This window comes from Eretmochelys imbricata, chromosome 2, assembly GCF_965152235.1.
Source record: "Eretmochelys imbricata isolate rEreImb1 chromosome 2, rEreImb1.hap1, whole genome shotgun sequence".
In the NCBI taxonomy this organism is placed as follows: Eukaryota; Metazoa; Chordata; order Testudines; family Cheloniidae; genus Eretmochelys; species Eretmochelys imbricata.
In genome coordinates this window covers 183,403,923-183,425,356 of record NC_135573.1, presented here as the reverse complement: position 1 = coordinate 183,425,356, position 21,434 = coordinate 183,403,923, and the positions used below count along the sequence as shown (strand labels likewise).

The 21,434-nt window shown below is 39.8% G+C and overlaps 1 protein-coding gene across 5 annotated transcripts in view; it reads left to right on the top strand.

Moving 5' to 3' along the window:
• Positions 1-21,434, top strand: part of GOLGA4 (golgin A4) — a 103,573-nt gene that overhangs the window by 65,110 nt on the left and 17,029 nt on the right. For 4 of the 5 annotated variants that reach the window (XM_077811065.1, XM_077811064.1, XM_077811063.1 and 1 more), the window contains 4 exons: positions 11,716-11,829; positions 16,808-16,828; positions 17,056-17,124; positions 17,896-17,971. In XM_077811065.1, the coding sequence (XP_077667191.1) occupies positions 11,716-11,829; positions 16,808-16,828; positions 17,056-17,124; positions 17,896-17,971 (280 nt within the window). Of the gene's footprint in view, positions 1-11,715; positions 11,830-16,807; positions 16,829-17,055; positions 17,125-17,895; positions 17,972-20,260; positions 20,381-21,434 lie in introns of all 5 variants that reach the window. The other variant, XR_013345283.1, reaches the window with a different exon arrangement.

Here is a 21,434-nt window from a genome sequence, read left to right as displayed (position 1 = left end):
ATTGCCAAAGAGCCACATTAATGCATCAGCGGACCCCCATCAGCTCCCCACTCTCCTCCACTCCCAGCGCCTCTGACCCACCGGCAGCCCCACTGATCAGCGCCTTCCCCCTCCTTCCCCTCACCTCCTGATCAGCTGTTTCGTGGCGTGCAGGAGGCTCTGGGTGCGGAGGAGCGAGGGCACGGCAGGCTCAGGGGAGGGGGTGGGAAGGGGTGGAGTGGGGGCAGGGCCTGTGGCAGAGCCAGGGTTGAGCAGTGAGCACCCCCGGCACACTGGAAAGTTGGCGCCTGTAGCTCCAGCCCCAGAGTCGGTACCTAGACAAGGAGCCGCACGTTAACTTCTGAAGAGCCGCACGTGGCTCCAGAGCCACAGGTTGGCCACCCCTGCCCTGCAGTGTTTGCACTTAAAATGCTTCTGCATTTTGCTAGTCCGAGAGAATCCCAAAATGAAGCTGGCTATACGCACAAATAAGGCTAGTTTGCTTTTAGTGCTCAACTGAGATCTTGATCCGGCAGCGAAGTCCATAAAATCCGGAGCACAAGTAAGTTAATCAGGGCTCTGCTTAGTGTTGGGGTGGTTTCTGACAGCTTATCCACTCAATAGCCTCCAAGACCTTATCCACTCAGCTCAACTCCAAACTTGTCACTGAGGTTTCTTTATTGGTATACAATCAACCTACTCTTGAGATGAACAGGCTCAAGCATAGTAGGTGGGTAGCAGACATAATACACATCCAAGGCTACACAGAAATCCCCTTAGTTTATATACACATCACACTCACATTCACTATACATTGCATTACTTGTTTTGAGACTGGTTTGGTTATTTTACAGGAACCAATCCCTGTACAACATACTCTGTCCACTGCTGTCTGTGTTCTTGGACTTAGTAAATGGTTCCCTCGGTGTGTCCCGTGTCCACCCCCCCCCACCCCACCCTTATCTTAGCTAGCTCAGACATTGTCTTTTAGCTTAGTGACCTATTTACTTATCTTGGCACAAAACTTTCTGTTTTCAGCCTGCTGATCTAGTCCCCTCTCTAATCCTGTCATCCAAAAAATGAGGCCTACCTGTGTTTACTTATTCATGTCAAGCCAGGCCTACACTTTTTAGATGTAAAGATCTGCACACACATCTGAATGTAAGAGCAGTTTCCAAAATGAAATGCAGAAAGTAAACAAATAGCATGAAGTAGCCTGAGGTTTTAAAAGGATTCAAGTTTAATAATCAAAGATGGTGTTGGTTGCATAGTAGCAATTAAAAAAAGTAAATGGTTTTGTCCCTTCAGTGTTCCTTCAGTGACCAATGTGAAGGACTGCATATCAGACAAAGTTAAGAGGGCTATGTTCTATTTTAAAAATAGAAAGGAATCTAAGGGCAGAAGACCGTATTCTGGTTTTATACCTCATACATCCTGAAGAGTTCAGTGGATGGGCCAAGTGTGTAAGGCAGGGTAGAATTTGGTCCAGAATCACTTTCCCTGATTTAATTTCCTAATTTATCACAATAAAGTTAACCCCTTTGTGTCATAATTCTAATTTCTGTGTTTTGGGCGTATTCCCACCTTTTTTTTTCATCCACTCTCTTGTATGGTTTAGACACAACGAATCCTGCATCTTGTCAGGGGGTTAGACTAGATGACCCTTGCAGTCCCTTCTAACCCTAAGTTTTTGTATAACTTTTTGTGACTAGGGCTCTACCTTTCAAAGTCTGCGTAGAGCTTCCTCAATGTTTTTAAAATTCCTTTTGTTAAAATTTCAGGTTTCTGATATGCCTTGTTCCTATCATGTTTTGGTATTTACACTATTTTGATTGCTGTGCAATTGAAATAAATGAAATATATGAAGAGCTTTGTGTAGCTCGAAAGCTTGTCTCTTTCACCAACCGAAGTTGGTCCAGTAAAAGATAGTAACTCTCCCATCTTGTCTCTCTAATATTCTGGGACCAACATGGCTACAACACTGCAAACATGAATTTTACATACCCATCTCTTCTTTTTCATGAATTTTATAGTCTGATAAGTAATGATGGGTACCACTAGTGTATACAACAGAGCAGATGTTAGAGAAAATTACAGAAAACTGTTTGTCTCTACATGTTCCAGATCTTAACACCCTCACTTCCAGGCAGCATGGTTTTGCTGTATTTAGCACTGTGAAGTTAGCTTCCATTACTTTATTAGAAGCAAGTAATAAAGTGTTTGCTATCTTGCTGCTTAGATTACTTTTTAAAAAGCAATCATAGCTCAGCAAAATATTAGGTGGGGAATGTGTCAACTCTTAAGATCTCTTCTCGGAATAGGAAATATAGCTATCAACATTAACTTTAATAGGGAGAAAATGGCTATCCATTATTGCCCCTTCAAGTACCCCTGTATGGTTTGAGCAACAAATTTCATATCAAGTTTCTTGCAGTATAAAAATGTGCAGTGTTCTTTAACAGCTATACATGTTATGGTATAAAGACTAAATAAGTTATATTGTTTACTGCTTATGAACTATATACTGTAAAACTATTATGTGTGCTTCTGCCTATATAAATCTGTGATTACCTTTTTAAAACTAGTTAGAGAAATTTAGTAATCTCAGTAAAGATTGTAATTTGACATCTGGACATTATAGAAGACAAAGAAATAGATCAGTCTACTAAACTTTATATGATTTTATTTACTTTTTATTCTGGCATTTTTTATCAGGTGTCTCCTTATCTTTAATGAGAAATACTGTGTGATAAAGGGTTTATGAAAGTCGCCCAATTGAGAGGATTTACAAGTCAATGGTAATCTATAATTTGTGTTCTGTGATCTTCAAATCACAAACTAAAATATCTCATTAGAGGAAAAATTGAATGTTGCACTAGAGTTAGGTTAATCTAGATTTATGTATGAGTTAAAAATGAAGGATCTCGTTTAAAGTGTGTAATCTTTCATTTGTCATAATTCCCCCCATGTGCATGCAGTGCAGGCTTTGTGGTTAAGATTTGGGAAATTACAATTTTATTGATATCTTCATATTTCATCATTATGAAATCAGAATAGAATTTGGTTTATATATTGCCAAAGTACAGCCAGTGCTCTACAGAACAGTGAGACTATAGTGCAAGCGCTGTGGCATGCATTAGAACCAAAGTCCCCCTCTTGGTAGTACTGACTGGGCCCAAAGGTTTGGAACTCCAAGACATTTGAGGAGACGCCAGAGAGCAAAGCTAAATTGCAGTGCCAACTTCCTGCTACTTTCTCTGCAGCAGATTTGGTCAGGATTTTCTTAGCCGTTGGTCAACCAAGAACTGGGGGGGAGGCACAACACTGGAGTTTTAAGCCGAGTTTTGTGAAGTAGATGTTCTTAAAACCTGCCGTGTCATAAAATACTCCCTCAACTATATTGTACAGGGAAAATGCCATTGATTGACTGAATATGAGGAAATAATGCTATCTTCGTTTCGTCACGTGATATTCTACAGGGGTCTGAGGCCCACATCCCTGCTCTAGTCCTCCATTTTCTTCTTCATTGCTTATCCCTCATCTTTTTTCACTCTTCCTCATTGTGTACCTTTGTCCTCCACTCTTCTTTGGGCTTGTCTACATGTGGAAACTGACCAGCTGTTGTAGAATAATTATTCCATTATAGCTATTCTGGTTTAACTCCCCTGTGTGGACGCTATCTATTGTGGAATAAAAGTGACTTTATTCTGGAATAATTACTCCATTAATTTTTCTAGAATAAAATCGTTTTTATTCTGGAATAGTGTCCACATGGGGGAGTTATACTGGGACAAGTATAGCTGAATACATTATTCCACTTTAGCTGTGCTGGTCAGTTTCCCTCTGAAGACAAACCCTCAGTCTGTTGCCAAAGAAGCTCCAGCTTTAGCATCTCTTCAATGCTACTTTATTAGGTACAGCTGGGGATGGATACAATTTCATAATTTACAGGTATACTATTCAAGCCAATTTTTCAGAGTTTATTAACATGTGGTGTAGTATGTTTTCTGTAAATTTGGCTTCAGGACCCTTAGTATTGCTTCATGTACTGTTTGTATGAATACAAATTCAGTATGAAACAAAGACTATATCAGTTAATGTAGCTGGATCTATGGTGAATCCAGTGAGTTGAGATTAATCAGTAAAAGCACAGCTCAGAGTTGGAGGGTGCGGCATTGACTTTGTTCTACCTCTGCTGTGTTATTAGGCAGTACTAAGGAAAAAAATATTGTAAGCGTATGCATAAGCAGTAGCTATTCAGTGAGATGTGTGTTTTATAACTTTCAGCAGCAGAAGGCTAGTTTATATCGGTATTTTTGGGGGGGACGGGAGGGTGGGGGGTGGTTGTTTTTTGTTTTTTAAGTCTGGTGCACAGACCCCAGAGATTATAGCTATGTGAGAGTAGATAAAATTGGAGCTGTAAACTTGATTGTTGCCCTTTATTAAATAAAATAGGCTTAAATATTTGCAGCATCTTCTTTTCCCCTCCAGAAATTTCTGATCACTGCTGCTAGCTTAATTTTAGAATTAAGATAGCCCCAGTGTGCTCTATTTTATCTCTTGTTGAAAGAGCAGAGATACTGTGAAAACGTTTAGCCATTCGAAACAGCCACCATCACTCCACTTCAACCTCAGTTTCTTTCAGCCATACAATTTCTCTGATCCTAAGACCGTTTTTTTTCTTGCCTTTGCTCTCAGTTGTATGCTGCTTGGCGCAACTCTGCACTTTCCATTGCCATACTGTTAATTGCTTTAAATATTGAGATGCTCCTCTCATCGGAGAAGACAAGTTGCTTTGGAGTGTGAGGGAAAAAATGGAGGGTGCAGGGCTGGGGCAAAATTTATTTACTGGCATACAGAGACATAACCACGAAGTGTACATCACAGTTTATGATTTGCAGTCTTGCCTAGAGTTTAGTCTTGGTAAATTGTTATCATTGAATATTTGCTCTCATTTTTCTCCCGTATACAAACTGTTGCCAGATCCTGTCCATTGTTATTGTTTTTTTGTTTGTTGGTAACCTCTCTAAAATATATTCTTTCCTTTCCATCTCTGCAGCTAATGCTTAGTCCATTCCTTGGTTATCTCTGGTCTAGATTACTGTAACCTGTCTCTCTCTGGCTTCCAGTTTGTCACCGTGCCCCACTGCATTCTGTTCATAATGCTGCTACCAAAAAAAAAGAAAATGCTTTTGTTGTGTGTGACAGGGTGGGTGAGGTCATATCTTTTATTGGACCAACTTCTGTTGGTGAGAGAGACAAGCTTTCAAGCCACACAGAGCTCTTGTTCAGGCCTGGGAAAGGTACTCTGAGCGTCACACCTATGTTGCACGGTGGAACAGATAGATTAACAAAAGTACAGTAAAATCTGTTTTATCTGACATGTTGGGGGAATGTAAGCCAGTAAGTGAAAAATGCTGGTTAACTAAGAGGGAGGGAGTTTGGGTGTGGAACTGGGGGTTGAGGCACGGGTTCTGGGAGGGAGTTTAGGTGCAGGAGGGGACTCGGGGCAGCGGATTGCGATGTGGGAGGACGTGCTGGATGGGGAGGGGTACTCACTTCAGGCTTCTCACCGCAAGCGGTGACCTGTCCTGGCTGCTCCTTGGTCAAAACACGGTTAAGCAGCAGCTAAGCAGCTCTGCCCGCTGCTGCCCCCTCAGCTCCCATTGGCTGCAGTTCCCAGCCAATCATAGGACTGGAAGGGACCTCAAGAGGTCATCTAGTCCAGTCCCCTGCACTTATGGCAGTACTAAGTATTATCTAGACCATTCTTGACAGGTGTTTGTCTAACCTGTTCTTAAAAATCCCCAGTGATGGAGGTTCCACCACATACCTAGACAACTTATTCCAGTGCTTAACCACTCTGACAGTTAGGAATTTTTTCCTAATGTCCAACCTAAACCTTCCTTGCTGCAATTTAAGCCCATTGCTTCTTGTTTTATCCTCAGAGGTTAAGAAAAACAATTTTTCTCCCTCCTTGTAACAACTTTTTATGTACTTGAAAACCGTTATCATGGCCACTCTGAGTCTTCTCTTTTCCAGACTGGACAAACCCAGTTTTTTCAATCTTCCCTCATAGGTCATGTTTTCTAGACCATTAATCATTTTTTGTCGCTCTTCTCTGGACTTTCTCCAGTTTGTCCACATCTTTCTTGAAATGTGGCGTCCAGCACTGGACACAATATTCCAGTTCAGGCCTAATCAGCGCAGAAGAATTTTCTTGTGTCTTACTTTCAACGCTCCTGCTAACACATACCAGAATGATGTCTGCTTTTTTTGCAATGGCATTACACTGTTGACTCATATTTAGCTTATGGTCCACTATGACCCCCAGATCCCTTTCCAGTACTCCTTCCTAGGCAGTCATTTCCCATTTTGTTTGTGTGGAACTGATTGTTCCTTCCTAAATGGAGCACTTTGCATTTGTCCTTATTGAATTTCATCCTTTTTTCTTCAGACCATTTCTCCAGTTTGTCCAGATCATTTTGAATTTTAATCCTATCTTCCAAAGCACTTGCAACCCTCCGAACTTGGTATCATCCACAAACTTTATAACTGTACTCTCTATACCATTATCTATATCATTGATGAAGATATTGAACAGAACTGGACCCAGAACTGATCCCTGCAGGACCCCACTTATTATGCCCTTCCAGCATGACTGTGAACCACTGATAACTACTCCCTGGGAACGGTTTTCCAACCAGTTTTGTACCGACCTTATTGTAGCTCCATCTAGATTGCATTTCCCTAGTTTGTTTATGAGATGGTCATGTGAGACAGTATCAAAAACTTTACTAAAATCAAGATATAACTAGCACATGGGGTGGGGTCAGCACGCAGAGCTGCCTGCCGTGCCTCCACCTAGGAGTAGCCGGGACAGGTCGCCGCTTGCAGGGAGCCGCTCAAGGTGAGTGGCCCTCAAATTCGGCACCCCCACCCTCTTCCATGCCCCAATCCCCTGTCCCGAGCTCCCTCCCGCACCCAAACTCCCTCCCAGAGCCTGTGCCCCACACCCTGTTCCACACCGCACCCCTCTGCCAGCCCCGCACCAACCAGACTATAAACCGGAATTTCAATGAAGATCAGAAATGCCGGTTTATGGAGCTTTCCAGTTGCTGAAGTGCCAGATAACACAGCTTTTACTGTAGTTAGTGCATGGTCTGAGGGACTATTCAACGTGGAGTGGCCCATTAACACTTCTGCAGTCATAGAAGAAAAAGGGGTGGCGGGTTAGTGGGTTACATATTGTAATACAGATTGTTCTGTGTGTCAGGCTTTGTCTACACTGGACTTTAGTCGGTAAAACTTTTGTCATTCAGGGTGTGGAAAAGCACGCATATCCCCCGAATAGCGAGAGTTTTACCGACGAAAAGCACTGGTGTGAACGGCGCTTTGTCGGCAAGAGAGCTCGTTGGGGGTGGAAGTTTTTTGTTGGTGGGAGAGCTCTCTCCTGCCAACAAAGAGCTGGTACACTGCGCACCTTTTAGCAGCACGGCTGTAGCGGCACAGCTGTGTCGCTAAAAGGTACATAGTGTAGACATAGCCTCAGTCTATTCTTGGAATCCTTTCATGGGTTTTCTCTTGTCTTTTATACCAATTTCAGGCTTCAAGTTCTGCACACTCTGTCCCTGACTACATAGGACTGGAAGGGATCTCCTGGTCCCCTACTGTTGCAGCCAACACCATCATATAATCCCATTCTTAACTCTTTTTTTTTTTTTTCTTATTCCTGAACCCAGCCAACCTCACTTCCTTTGCATGGACAGTTCCTTTCCTCCCTCTTAACTGCTTCTGTTTTATTCCTCTGAATCAAGTATCCATGCATTTTTCCCTGCTGCCCCTTACACCTGGGGCGTCCTCTTACTGTGCACAAGTCAGCTAAACTGTATTTATTGAAATCTCTCCTTAAAACATCTTTGTGAAGCCACTAAGTAGTAATCTACTGTACTTTGTCAGCATTATAGTACAACAAACACACACACATGCCATACCACTCTGAGATGTTGACCTCCATCTGGTCTAGGGTTGCCAACTGTCCAGGAGTGTCCTGGAGTCCCCAGGAATTAAAGGTTAAGCTTTAATTGAAGATTATCATGTGATAAAACCTCCAGGAATTCATCCAACCAAAATTGGCAACCCTGATCTGGCCATCCAACATGGTTTGTGTATGAAGAAGTCTCTCTTATATTGCACATCCACATGGTAGAGACGATTTTCAAAAGTATATAAATGACTTAAGCCAGGTCTACACTACAGACCTACACTGGTATAAATACGTCGCTCAGAGGTGTGAAATATCCACACCCTGAGGCGTTGCGGTTATACCATCTTAATTTCCACCTCCACCCCGTGTAGACAGTTCTGTGTCGACAGGAGAGCTTCTTCCCTTGATATAGCTATCACCTCTCAGGGAGGTGGATTAACTAGCCAATGGGAGAAGCTCTCAGGTGATGTCTTCACTGCGGTGTTAAATCAAGCATAGATAACTTGATTTAACTCCTCTCAGTGAGCCTAGTTCAGCCACACTGCAAATTACCACGAAGTACACAGACTCATTGGATTGCAGAGTGATTGTGTTAGCAGCTGATATGTGTTTTACCAACCCTAGCTGTAGACTGTGTCCCCTTACAGGTTAGTCAGCTTGAATTAAAAGCACCACCACACTCAAGCTAAGGGGGTTTTGTGTGTAGACAGAACTTAAGTTATAACGTGAGTTAATGCTGCAGTGAAGACAAGCCCTGACAAGTATAAGTGCATTTTCAAAAGTGACTCAAGCTGTTAGGGGCCTAAATCTTATTGAAAGTCAATGGGACTTAGGCTTCTAAGTCACTTAAGTGCTTTTTAAAATTTCACCCCATGTCTCTGTTTTGTAAAGTACCAAGCATATTGGTTAGAGCTGGGTGGGAATTTTCCATCAGAATGGCTTCCTGAAGGAAAATGCCCTTTTTGCAAAATCAGAATTTTCTCTAGAAAAATTTCAGGTTTTTTGAAAATCTATTTTTATGTGGAAAAATCAAAACGATAACACATCAGCTGCCTGCCTGGAAGGCTCTTGTCAACTTTATTTTCTGTCTTCCAGGCAGGAAGCTCGCAAGCCAAATGGAATCTTTTTATTTAAAAAAAATTTCTATCCTGTGGATAACTTTGAGGTTTTTACTTTTTGTTTGGAAATGGGACAGCTTTTTTCTGATCCTTAAATTTTCAATGGGACAAAAATTCCATTTTCCAGTCAGATCTAATATTGATAGTACTCAATACTGTTAAACTGTACACTCCTGGTTCTACCATATTGATAAAATGCTTTGTATTTATTGACCATCTTTATTGGAGGCAGATTAATAGTTTGTGACATTTTGAATGCTGCTGAGAAGTAAATAAGTGATTTATGGGCATGACCGTTAATTAAGATGACAAGCTAAAATCATCAAGAAGTTCTGGAACAGAAGATTCCCAATCTTTTTTTCTAAGCGAGAGATGTTCCTTTAATGAAATGGAAATAGTTTTACTTAATGTATAGTCTGATTCATACTGCACTGTCCTATAACTGCATCTTTATTGACATCTTAATGTTGGAATTGTAATATGTATGACAAGGCAATTTTAGACTTCCAGGATACTCACTCTGGCGCAAAGCATGGGATTTACTGCTGTGTACATCTTGCCCCCCCCCCCCCCCAAAAAAAAAAAAAAAAAAAGTCAGGGCTAGTAGCTAAGGGTGTGCACTGCTACACAAAGGACCTTGAGACTTTTATTCTGCTTTTCAAGCCAGGAAAAGTATTTTGAAACTCATAATAAGGATGATCTGTTTCACTGCTACGCAGTGATGTTGCTTATCTTTTCAGTCTTTGGCAAATATGATGACAACAGTTGCTACTGTAGATATACTTAATCCTTTCTCAGCACAAAAGTTTCTCAAACTTTGTTGCATGACCCTGGTGGGGGGGCAAAGCCGAAGCCTGAGCGTGTCCACCTGGGGCAGGCGGGCCAAAGCCCGAGGGTTTCAGCCCCAGGCAAGGGGCCTGTAGCCTGAGTCCTGCTGCCGAGTGTTGAAGCCCACGCCCTACTGCCCGGGGCAGTGGGGCTGGGGCTTGGGCTTCAGCCTTGGGCAGTGGGGCTCGGGCTTTGGCTTTGGCCCTGGGTTCCAACAAGTCTAACGCCAGTCCTGAGGACCCCGTTAAAACAGGGTCATGACCCATGCTGGGGTTCCGACCCACAGTTTGAGTACTGCTGAACTAGATACCTCTTGAGGTCTCTTCCATCCCTAGACTTCTATGATTTTATTGGGCAGAAATTTGAGGAGCCCTGTGGAGTGCCCAGAATGAAAGGGTGTAAAATCTTTAGGAACTTCATTCGCACCAAGACACCCAACTATGATGTGGTCACCACTTTGGAGGGGGAAGGGTTATTTTTATGTCCCTTCTGGATTTAATGGAGAAAAGGGGAGATTGATTTAGACCTTTTTCGAGCTAAAAATTAAGGTGACTTTGCTTGGCGTCCCAATACATTTATCTTTGAAAAGTAGGAGTCACTATGTGTTCTGGGGCTGGAGAGTACTGGTAGTCATAAAGTAGAATGTATTTTTATATGTTTTCCCACATAGAACTGTAAAACACTTTACAGTTAAAACCACTTCCATATAAAGGTTTGAACTACATACAAAGATGGGGTGCAGCAAAAGCGCTCAGTTTCAAATTCAGTAAAGATTTAAGTAGATATTATTCTTATGCTTATCTGCAAAGTGCTCAGCACACATTTAGTGATGCATAAATAAAAAGACTATTACAATAGGAAAGGAAAGAAATGCAGTAATGGGGCAAGGGAAAGATACAGAGGTTTAGTGTCAATTGTATACTGGAACAAACAGATTTGATTGCATGGCTTGATGGGTAATACTTCAATAATTCATAGACAAAGTCTGGAGCTTTGTAAGTGGTGCAGAAAAGGAAAACCCCTTTCCCGTCAGGAAAAAGTCATTGGGATGGAATAGAAGAGACTGATACTGGAGGAGCAGAGTGCGCAAGTGGAGAAATGGGCTATATGGTCAGAAAAGCAAGGGAAAGGAAAGAGAGAGAGCACTGAAAATGAAGATGGCAATTTTAAATTAAATTCAGTGGATAGGGAGTCACGCAGTTTGAAAGGAGGTCAGATGGTCTCACTTCCTGAATCAAAAATCGCTTGACCACACCATTAGGACCTCAGTGAAGTTCCAAGAACAGAGATTTAGTACAACCTTAGAGAGAATTAAAATATTGGAGACAAGACGTGATTAAGCCCCGGTCATTGCCAATAAATTGAAGATAGAATATAGAAAATTTTGTTTGCATGACATATCTCTTTCACAAAATCTCTATTTGCTTAAATTGATCTACCTACTGTACACCTTCTGGAAGTATTGAATATCATTTGAATGCCTTTTTTCTACTCATTAAAAATGTATAATCCTTACTAAAAATTTTCAGAAAGCTAACTAATTGTTTTTGTGTTTGACAATTGAAGTTTTGCCCGTATTAGCTGATAAGTCCCTAATGTCATTCCTCATTTTCAAGGTAATATAAATTGAGTAGTCCTAAACTTTCAGTGAGAGCCTTTGCATTTCAAGTTGATTATTTTCCTCTCTATATGAAGCTGAGCTATTTTTTAAGTGCTTTTTGTATAATCCGGTGAGAAGGTTTTAAGTGTTTAGACATTAACTGTGTAGTATGTAAATTAATGCAATTATTTTTCATTCTGAAGGCTCGTGAAGAAGAAATGACAGCAAAAGTAAATGAGCTGCAAACGCAGCTGGAGGAATTGCAGAAGGAATACAAACAAAAGCTGGCCGATGAGGAGAATAGGCACAGGGAAGAAGTGAGCTGACATTAATATTTATACTTGTAACTTTAGGCATTAGTGTCACAGTTTTCATGAGACCTTGTAGTAGCTGTTAATTGACCTGGGTTCTGTTTATATATCAGATTTTGGCTTTCTTATGCAATTCTGAATTCTTTGACCAATCTGTTTTGCTGCAAGTTGTGCAATATTTAATTTGATCTTGTTTTAATAGTTTGCTTTTTGGTTGTGTTTTCCCCTCTGCTCCTTTTTTTTTATACATTGACTTTACACTGGAAGCACTTGTAACTTGTTCAAGAGGATGCAAAATTTTCCCATTTTAATTATATGAAATTTGGAATTGTAATGTGTCCATAGGAGCAATTGTCTGGTTCTGTTTCAAAGTGCCTGTGTAAATACAATCATTGTATCCAAGTTATAAATACTTGCAGAATAAGGATAGGATTTTTAAAGGAACCTGAGGTAGTTAAGGGTCCTAATGCCATTGAAGTTCAATAGAGTCTGGGCACCTAACTCCCTTAGGCTCTTTTGAAAATCCCTGCTGAATTCTTTTCTGATAATATGTATACAAACTTCATGTTCATCTCTCCAATCTGATGTCACATGAACTTTTTATTTACACACACATTGATACATATTTGTTCATTCATAAGTTATTTGCTGATGCATTGAGAATGAACCTTCACTGCATAGTTGTTGTCTTGATGGAGAAATGCTACAATTGTTTGTACAGATGACACTTGATAATGATCTATTCCCATTCAGATGATGACATTTTAAGGTCACTGATGATTATTTTTGTTTTCATGTGTCGGATTAATATTTATAATGCCTTCCTTTTGATCTTGTGTAAAGGGAGCTCCATTTATTTTGCAGATGTTTAGTTATTAGGACACCATTCTCACACTCCCTGACCCAAAGAATTGTGTGGCTGTCAGGTGTATGTGGTGGGAGTGGTTTTCCCCTATTTGGTTTAAAAGTTGTTTTGTTGTTTGCCTTTGTTTTTCTTCCCAGCTCTTTTCACTTTGGAATTGCTTTCCTAGGACACTAGCTTTGCAGTTTACCTAATGCAATGGTGCACCTTTGCAACATTGAGGGGTTGGGTAAGCAAACTGTGCAGTGCCAGTGGGCCACATATTTACATAAATTCACATGAATTGTGTACACATTTGCATAAATTCAAGTAGACATTTTGTTAGCTTTATACTCCCCAGGATGCATTTAGAATAAATGGAACCTGTATAAGTAAAATATTTTATGACCCTTACTACCCTTCATTTTCTCTTGCTCTTTCTGTCCTTATCCATATTCTTTATTCCATTTTTCCTTTTTGCTGTTTTTTTCTGCTAAGTTAACAAAACTGTTCAATCTTCAGGTTCAAGTAAGTTAAAGCTACTCCTTTTTAGGAATTAATATTTGTTCGCTGTTGTTTCTTCACATCCTTCTAATTTATAAATGGCTTTCTTGTAACACTTCCCACACTACATAAATGTAGATCTAAACCAAAGCTTGCACATAGTATAATTAGTTTTAAAGTAAGTATAATATTTTTGCCATAGCATTTGTTTTTATTCCATGACATGACAGATAAAATAATTATTCACCAATAGCCAACATCTAAAATTTTCAACTGGGGTGTTTGAATCTTTTAGAAATGAACTCTAACAGCAATGAGAAGGTGCCCGTTCAAGCAAACTCCTGCTCCTGTTGAATTTGAGCTCCATACGGAACACAGAAGCACATTTTTTATGGCATGCAGAAGGGGAACTTCTCACCTGCAATCTGAATGTTAAGGAATCTTGTCTTGCTGAGGGACCCATGAAAGCAGCTGTTTCCCTTCTGCACTCCATCCGAGGGCACGACAGAAAACCTTAGGTAGTTAGTACGTAAAGGTCATCTAGTGTCCTCTGTATATTTCCAGTCTTGGGGATGTACTGATAAGTGGAGATGAGACATGGAAACCTTCTGGTAGAAGTTCCTTTTAGGGCTAGTCTACACTGGTAATGCTAAAGTGCTGCCACGGCAGCGCTTTACTGTGGCTTGTGTAGTCACAGCAGAGCGCTGGGAAAGAGCTCTCCCAGCACTCTTAAAAAACCCACCTCCACGAGAGGCGTAGCTCCCAGCGCTGGTGCACCGTTTACACTGGCGTTTTACAGCGCTGAAACTTGCTGCGCTCAGGGGGGTGTTTTTTCACACCCTCAAGTGAGAAAATTGCAGCGCTGTGAAGTGCCAGAGTAGACAAGCCCTTAGAGCGCTCATGCGCCTCTCCCACCCTCACCCTTAGTGTATGCACACATTCTGACAGCATGGCTATAAAAGAGGATGTGATGCCTATTGCTGCCTTAGTTCCTTTCACTTGCAGCAGTGAAAGAGCATGAATCTCTCCAGACCTTGCAGATCCGTAGTAATATAAGTGCCTTTTTAGATTAGTTATTGTTAAAAAGTTTTATAGTTAGGATAGTTTTAGATTAGGGTTTTATTTTGGAGTAGGAATACTTACTAGTTCTTTTTGGTAGATCCCAGTGCAAAGCAGCATGTTTTTAAGAGGTGTCTTTCAGGCCATCTGGTGGGCATGTTTGGTGTCTGAAATGACTAGATGAAAGTCATTCCACGGCACACTGTGCTATCTGCAGCACGTTTACTCCTTCGGCCAAAAGGAATGACAAAGTTGACTTCAGGCCCTTCCGTTACAAGAGGCTTTGTTGGTCAAGCCAGTGGGATCCAAAATAATTCCAAGGGATCTGAAAGGAAGGATAGGAGAGCTGAAAAAATACAATTTCAAGTGGAAAAGATTGGTTATGTGGCTGTCTGAATATTGACCCTTGTTCAGCCCCCATGCAACTTATTTTAGAATATTTACTATGCTTGAAAGCACTGGGTTTGTCTGTCTCCTCCATTAAGATCCACTTAGCAACAATAGCAGAGTTTGTCACACTCATTAATGGAAAATCCATTTTTCGCATATGTTGCTGAAAAACTTGTTAAAAAGCTTATTGAATTTGGATCTGCAAGTATGGGACACTGCACTTCCGTGAAATTTGAACTTCCAATTTTAATGCAACTTATGTTTCCCCTGTTTGAATCTCTAGTGAGCTGCTCTTTGTTGCATCTTCTGTGAAGACAACTCTTATGATAGCAATCACTTGTGCTAGAAGGGTTAGTGATCTACGTACCTTAATGGCAGACCCACATTATTCTGCTTTTTATAAGGACATGATGATTCTTAGACTGCATCCCAGATTCTGTCCTAAAGTGATATTGGAGTTTCATGTAAATCAAAGTATTCATTTACCAGTATTCTTTCCAAAACCTCATACCCCTGTAGGTTACGTTCCTTAGATACAGAGAGAGCACTCTTACATTATCTGGCTACAACTAAAAACTTCAGTTCCTCTCCTGAGTTGTATATCTCATATGTGGGTAACTCTGAAGTTCAAGCCCTTTCAGCACAGTCTTTGTCTGGATGGGTTAGACAAGTGTATTGAAGAGTGTTATAGAGAGACTTCACTCTCTCTTCTTGTTCATCTTAGAGCCCATTCTGTTAGAGCAATTGCTGCATCTGTAGCATACATTAAACATATTTCCTTTACTGAAACATGCAAAGCTACTATGTGGATTTTGGTTCACGCTTTTATGAAGCATTATGCATTGGATTTGGCAGCCAGATCTGGCACACGGTTTGGCAGTGGTGGTCCCGTCATTCTTTAATTAGGACTGATTCTCCCTGCATCTGTCTGATGTACTGCTTGCCAAACTTCCTAAGAGTGGGAATATGCAGAGGGGGCCTTTGGAGAAGAAACCAAAGTTACTTATTTGTACGAGTATTTGCACTCCCTGCCTGCCTTCCCCACTCTTGCGGAGTCCTCATTTCAGTATTACTTGGAATTCCACTTTAGCAGTGGAAGGTAACTGAGATAGCAGTGGGTGCCACATCCCCTATTAGAACCAGGCCCTCAGAACGTGCTCGAACAGTGCGGGTGGATGGTCGGAGGCCACCGGGGTGCTCTGATGGGTATGGCTACCAAAAGGTTTCATCCTCTCAGCTGCACAGGCTGGTGCATCCCCCGAGACTGTGAATATGCATCTTGAAGAACTACAGTTACAAGTAACCAACCTTCAGTTTCATATATTGCCCTGATTTACCCTTTCAAGATCTGTATTTTAAAAATTACAATACATTTCACACAAATGTGTTGACACCCAGTTAAGGTTGCTGACATTTAATATAACCCAATATGCAAAATGTATAACTAATACAGCATTATCAATTGAAAAAAAACTAAGCATTTTAAAAGATTGGAAGTAACCACCTCAGATAATTTGCATATCTACATAAATGTACAACTTTCAAAGGTAACAATATTTTGGATAAGGAAGCTATTGTCATATGAAAATTTACTTTGCATGACTCCAGTAACACCCTGAGTAACTCTAAGCCAAAAGACCTAATTTAATTTACATAATTAGATATAAATATATCAATAGCATGTGTGTATAAAGTATACAGTATTCTCAGTAAGGTTAACTGTATTCTATGAGCATTCAGTTACCATTATTGCACAGTATCTGTTTTGTAGAGATTGGACATATTAGCTTATTAACTTAATTTTAATGTAAAGGTGAATTGGTCATAGCTGAATGAATTGGTTATACGCCTTCCAATGTTATTCAAAGCATAACTTACGTTACTCATTCTAGATGCATGTAACAGTGATGAAGTACATTTACAGGACTTTATTTTAAAATTTGAGTATATACGTAATTTTGTTATTTTGATCCTAATTGCTGTCAGCAGTCACAAACACAGAGTCCTGATTAGGTGACCGATTAATCCTTAATCGACTGCTACTATCTCTTAACGTCTGTCTATTTTTGTCCAGTGTAATTCTCCATGCTGGCATGAATTCTTTTCGAAAGATATTGTTGTAGTTTTATATTTCATATCTAAAGATGCAAATGAAAAGCATTTTGTTTAATTGTATCTCTTTTGTTCTAGGTGACAATAACAGAGCTTCAGGTAAGGTTTGAATTTCATTGGTTCATTGTGCTATCTAGATGATTATACTGTGCTCCTCCTATACTGGGCTTGTGATTAGAAGTGCTGTTTTTAGGATTGCATATATTAACTGATGAAAGGGGAAAAAAAAGTTTAACAAGAAAAAAATGTACTTGCAATGCAAAAGTGTGCAGTGTATGTACAATACTTGATTGATTGATGAATCCCATATGTGGCTTTTCTTTCAGATACAGCTAGCACAGAAGACAACTCTTGTCAATGATTCAAAGTTGAAAGAGCAGGAGTTCATGGAGCAGGTAGGGGTCTTGTTTGAATAAGAAGAAATAGTGTTCATAAAGTCATAGAGTTGAAACCCAGAAGGGACCACCAGATTATCCAGTCTGACCTCCTGTACCTCACAGGCTACCACCAGCGCCACACACGCACTAAACCCACCAACCCAAATTAAACCAAAGTATTACAGCCTGCAGCAGGCTAAACTATCATATGCCACAGGCAGACAGTAGTGGGGACTGCAATGCACCACTGCTTGAGGCCCCTGCAGTGGCAGGGAATTGATTAAATAAGAACTCAGATAAGTCTGGCAAGTGACCCACACACAGTGCATCAGAGAAAGGTGAACCGCCTACCCTTCCAAAGTCTCTGCCAATCTGACCTCGGGAAAATTCCTTCCCGAATCCCCATATGGTGATCAGTTGGACCCTGAGCATGAACCAGTCAGATAAACATTTGAGAGGGAATGCTTGGAAGAACCTCAGAGTACTGGCCCACCCCATCTAGTGTCCCATCTGAAGCCATGGCAATTTATTCTTTTTTTCTCTCCCACAGTAGAGCTAAATGCTGTTTAACAGCTAGCCTTAAAATGTAATTTTCATAGTTTTGTACTCTTTAACCCCTGAATAGTCCAGTATGGAAACAGTTTTTAGTGTTTTCTTTTTATACAAACAAAAAAAGCATCTCACGTACATGAATGGTTGAGATGTTCATGTTGCAGATCTGAAAGTCATTTCAGTTATGTTTCATTTTAATTGTTTATATTCATCACTTGTCCTTTTGTGACTGTTTAGATTCATATACTGAAAGACAGGTTGAAAAGTTATGAGAAAAATGTGTATGTCACAGCTGTCGGATCACCATACAGAGGTAAGGAAAACATATTTCATCACGTAGTAAATAAAATAGCTCTTTAAAAGAAATGGTCATAGTTCGCAAAGTTTGAAAAAGTGATATTAATCTTTTTTTCTAATGTGACATTCAGTAACTGCATAATGGCTGTGCAAGATCCTGTTAGATTCACTGTGGAATCTTGCTCGTATTTTGTCCTATTAGAGTTTACTAGAGCTGTCACATGATTCCATGAACATTTTGTGATAGTTATATTTATTTTGTCACCACTATAAGAGCTTTGTAACCTCTCTACCAGAGCTTTTGAGAGCTTTATGTCTCTCTATAGTCAGGAATAAACAGAACAAAAAAGCACAGCAATCAGTGAAACACAAAAAGTTGAAAGTATTTGATTGTAAATCTATTGTCTGATTATGGGGTGGCATTTTATTATTTAGCCCTATACACATGAATGATGCAGTGCAACCAGTAAACCATAGCCGTGTCTCAGGAATCTCGTAGGTTACTTCGGACAGATAAAATACTGGGGTTGTTTTGTTGTTTTGAATGAATATGGTGCATGCCTTTGTGTTTGTGTTGTTACTTACTATGGGGTTGTTAGAGTAACCAAGCGGGAAAGGTAAAATAATGGTCTAGTTATGGAGCATCCCAACTAATGCTCACATGTAATAGCCAGGTTTATAGTGGTGAAGAGGTGAATGTTTGCCCGAGCCTAGGTGACAGCTGTTTTACCAAGGCTGAGAAGAGATATCAGAGGGAACACAAAAACGTTAGAGGTCCCTAGGTCTAGAAAAGGGTGGGGATTGGATAGCCAGAGTCTGCCAGGGAGTGTCAGTGAGGGCTGACAGTTGGGCAAGAAAACTTTAACAGAGAGACATGGAGACTATAGCAAGCAGACTGGGTTTCCCAAGAGAGAGCTGGGAGTAGGCTGGACCTACCTGAACTATGGATAGAGAGGTTAAGTTTAGGTAAGGCCATGTGTTAACCTGTTTTCCTAAATGCTGTGTTCCTTTTGCTAATTAAATGCTACTTTATTTTGAAGAAGCTGGCTCTGAGTCACTTTAATTAGCTGCTGTCACAGGTTTCTGGAGAAAAAGGATTATAGTTGCCAAACACAGTTGGGCCTGTCAGATTAACGCAGTTGGTTAAAGAGGGGAGCTGCAGCCCAGAGCTCTAGTAATAGAACCTTCATAAAGTGTAGGAAGCCAAGCCCGTCACCTGACGGATGCAATCAAGACTAATAGGGGTCTTAAAAACCTCAGTAACCATGACAAAGACAAAGAAAAGGTCAGAAGAGTGGGAGCAGACAAATAGGGGAACAGTACCTAAAGGCTAAACAATAGAAGAAAAGAAGAATTTTTAGAGGGGAGACTCTTCTGAAGAAATGAGGCTGGTATGAAAAAGTTCAGTACCTAGCACTTTCTGGAGTGTGTGAGAAGTAATAGTCACATCCTGTTTGGGAATACTAGAGACACAGAAGTGGGCAAAATTTAAGCCTTCTAAGGCCAAGTGCTGAAATATAGGTAGTAGGAGATCTTTGTCAAGCCTTGAGAGTAGAGGCAAGGAGTTTGAATTTCTTGCAGCAGGCAAGCCAGTAAAAAATTACTTGCAGGGAGTGATATGATCAAAGTCAGAAGAAGAGGAGAACCACCGTTAGGTAATTTAATATGTTCTATCATTTTCCATAAAATATTTTCTTTCTTTAAAAAACATTGAGTATAATTCAAAGCATTGTCACACTCAGCTGTGATAACTAAAACTATATTGGTGACATAATGAGAAAAATACACTAAATTTTGTTTCATGTGGATGAGCTAATGAAGCCATGCTACAGCATGGCTCATACTTTCTATCATCAAAAAAAGCATCCTTCAGATTAGATTTTAAATCGTTACAGTGATTTTGTGGTAATAGAGTGGCCCTTTCTTGTATCAAAATTTAAGAACAGACACAAAAGCTAGAAGTATAAAGTTATATACTTCACTGTTCTTTTTCTTAATATGAGTAATGATTGTTGTGATAAACATCTTGTTCTTTGCATTGGCTGCTTCCTTTTGGTTTTTTTTGTATTTGTTTAAAAAAAAAAAAACTCCTTACAATTAAATTGGAAGTAATACTAAAAATACACACTTATTTTTTATACATCTGAAGTAATTAGCTTTTTGGAAAGTTGTAAAATATATGTTCACATTCTGGGTAAATGCACAACTGTTTGTGGGTTTCCTGAGAACTGCTCATTAGACTTGGATGTGTAACTCGACAAGAATGATTATTCTTCAAGAATATAGTTTTTTTCCTTTGTCCTAGATATGGAGATCAATGATTTCTAGTGGGTTTTGTGGACATTGCTCCTTTCCTTGTGGATCTGTGAAGCTTATTTTTCTGAAATGTCCATTCTGTCGAGCCTTTGGGAAACTCCTGAAAAAAGTTAAGAAACAATCTGAATAAGATTGACATTTCCAAAGAAAGACCTTGCTTGTGTCTAGAATTAGGTCTGGTCTAAGCACACCTTTGTTATTACTATATCGGATTAGAAAAGGATATAGTTAAAGCAGTAAAACATCCAAACTTGTATGCTCGTGTAATAGTGCTTACATTGGTATATCGTGGTTAGACTAATCCTCAGTCTATAATATATTGTAGTTTTATTTTCTAGTCTTTTATCTTTCTTGGTATAAATTTTTGTTGTTTCCCTTAAATCTTTTTATATCTAGTTTTTAAAGATTTACTGATTAGTAGGTATAAAGTTTGTAACACAATGTGCACCCCAACATGGTGTAAAAATATATTGTACTTTGAACATACTTGATTTTAATGATGATTATACCAGTATGGCATAAACACACATAACTGGTAATTGTGTTACTGTAATTGAATGGATTTTGCTGTTGTACATTTTGGATTCACTCCAAATGAAGTAATACTTTAAAAATGCTGAGTCAGATTTATACAGATGATGGTGCTTGAAATGGATCACAAGAGGCACAATCCAGACAATCTGGCACATATCTTTCCTTTCATTATAAGTAACTTGCTCTGTAATTGATTAAAGCCAGGAAACTATTACATTGGAGAAGAAAAGTACTCTAAGTAGAAAGCAAATTTTGAGTAGAGAAGGAATACGAAAATACTGCTAATGCATGTAACAATACTGAGATTGAGAACTTCTACCACTGATGTATAAACGTAAACTTTCTTTGGGAAATATCTGAAAGCAAAGTGATTTATAGGTCTAGACAGAAATATTTTATATCTGTAATGAGAAGATGAAGATGCTGCCAACATATAAGGTCTGCAGTTGATTCTAAATACAGACCAATAGGATGTGGGTAAAGTGATCTCCCTGATTCTCCAGAAAAAGAACAAAGCCTATAGGTCTGGTGACACTTAAATAGTAGTTGAGCTGCTGGTCACTATGCTATTTGTAATCCGGGGAGAAGCTTTAATCTCTTGGATAGAGAATTTTGACAGATCTACAGTG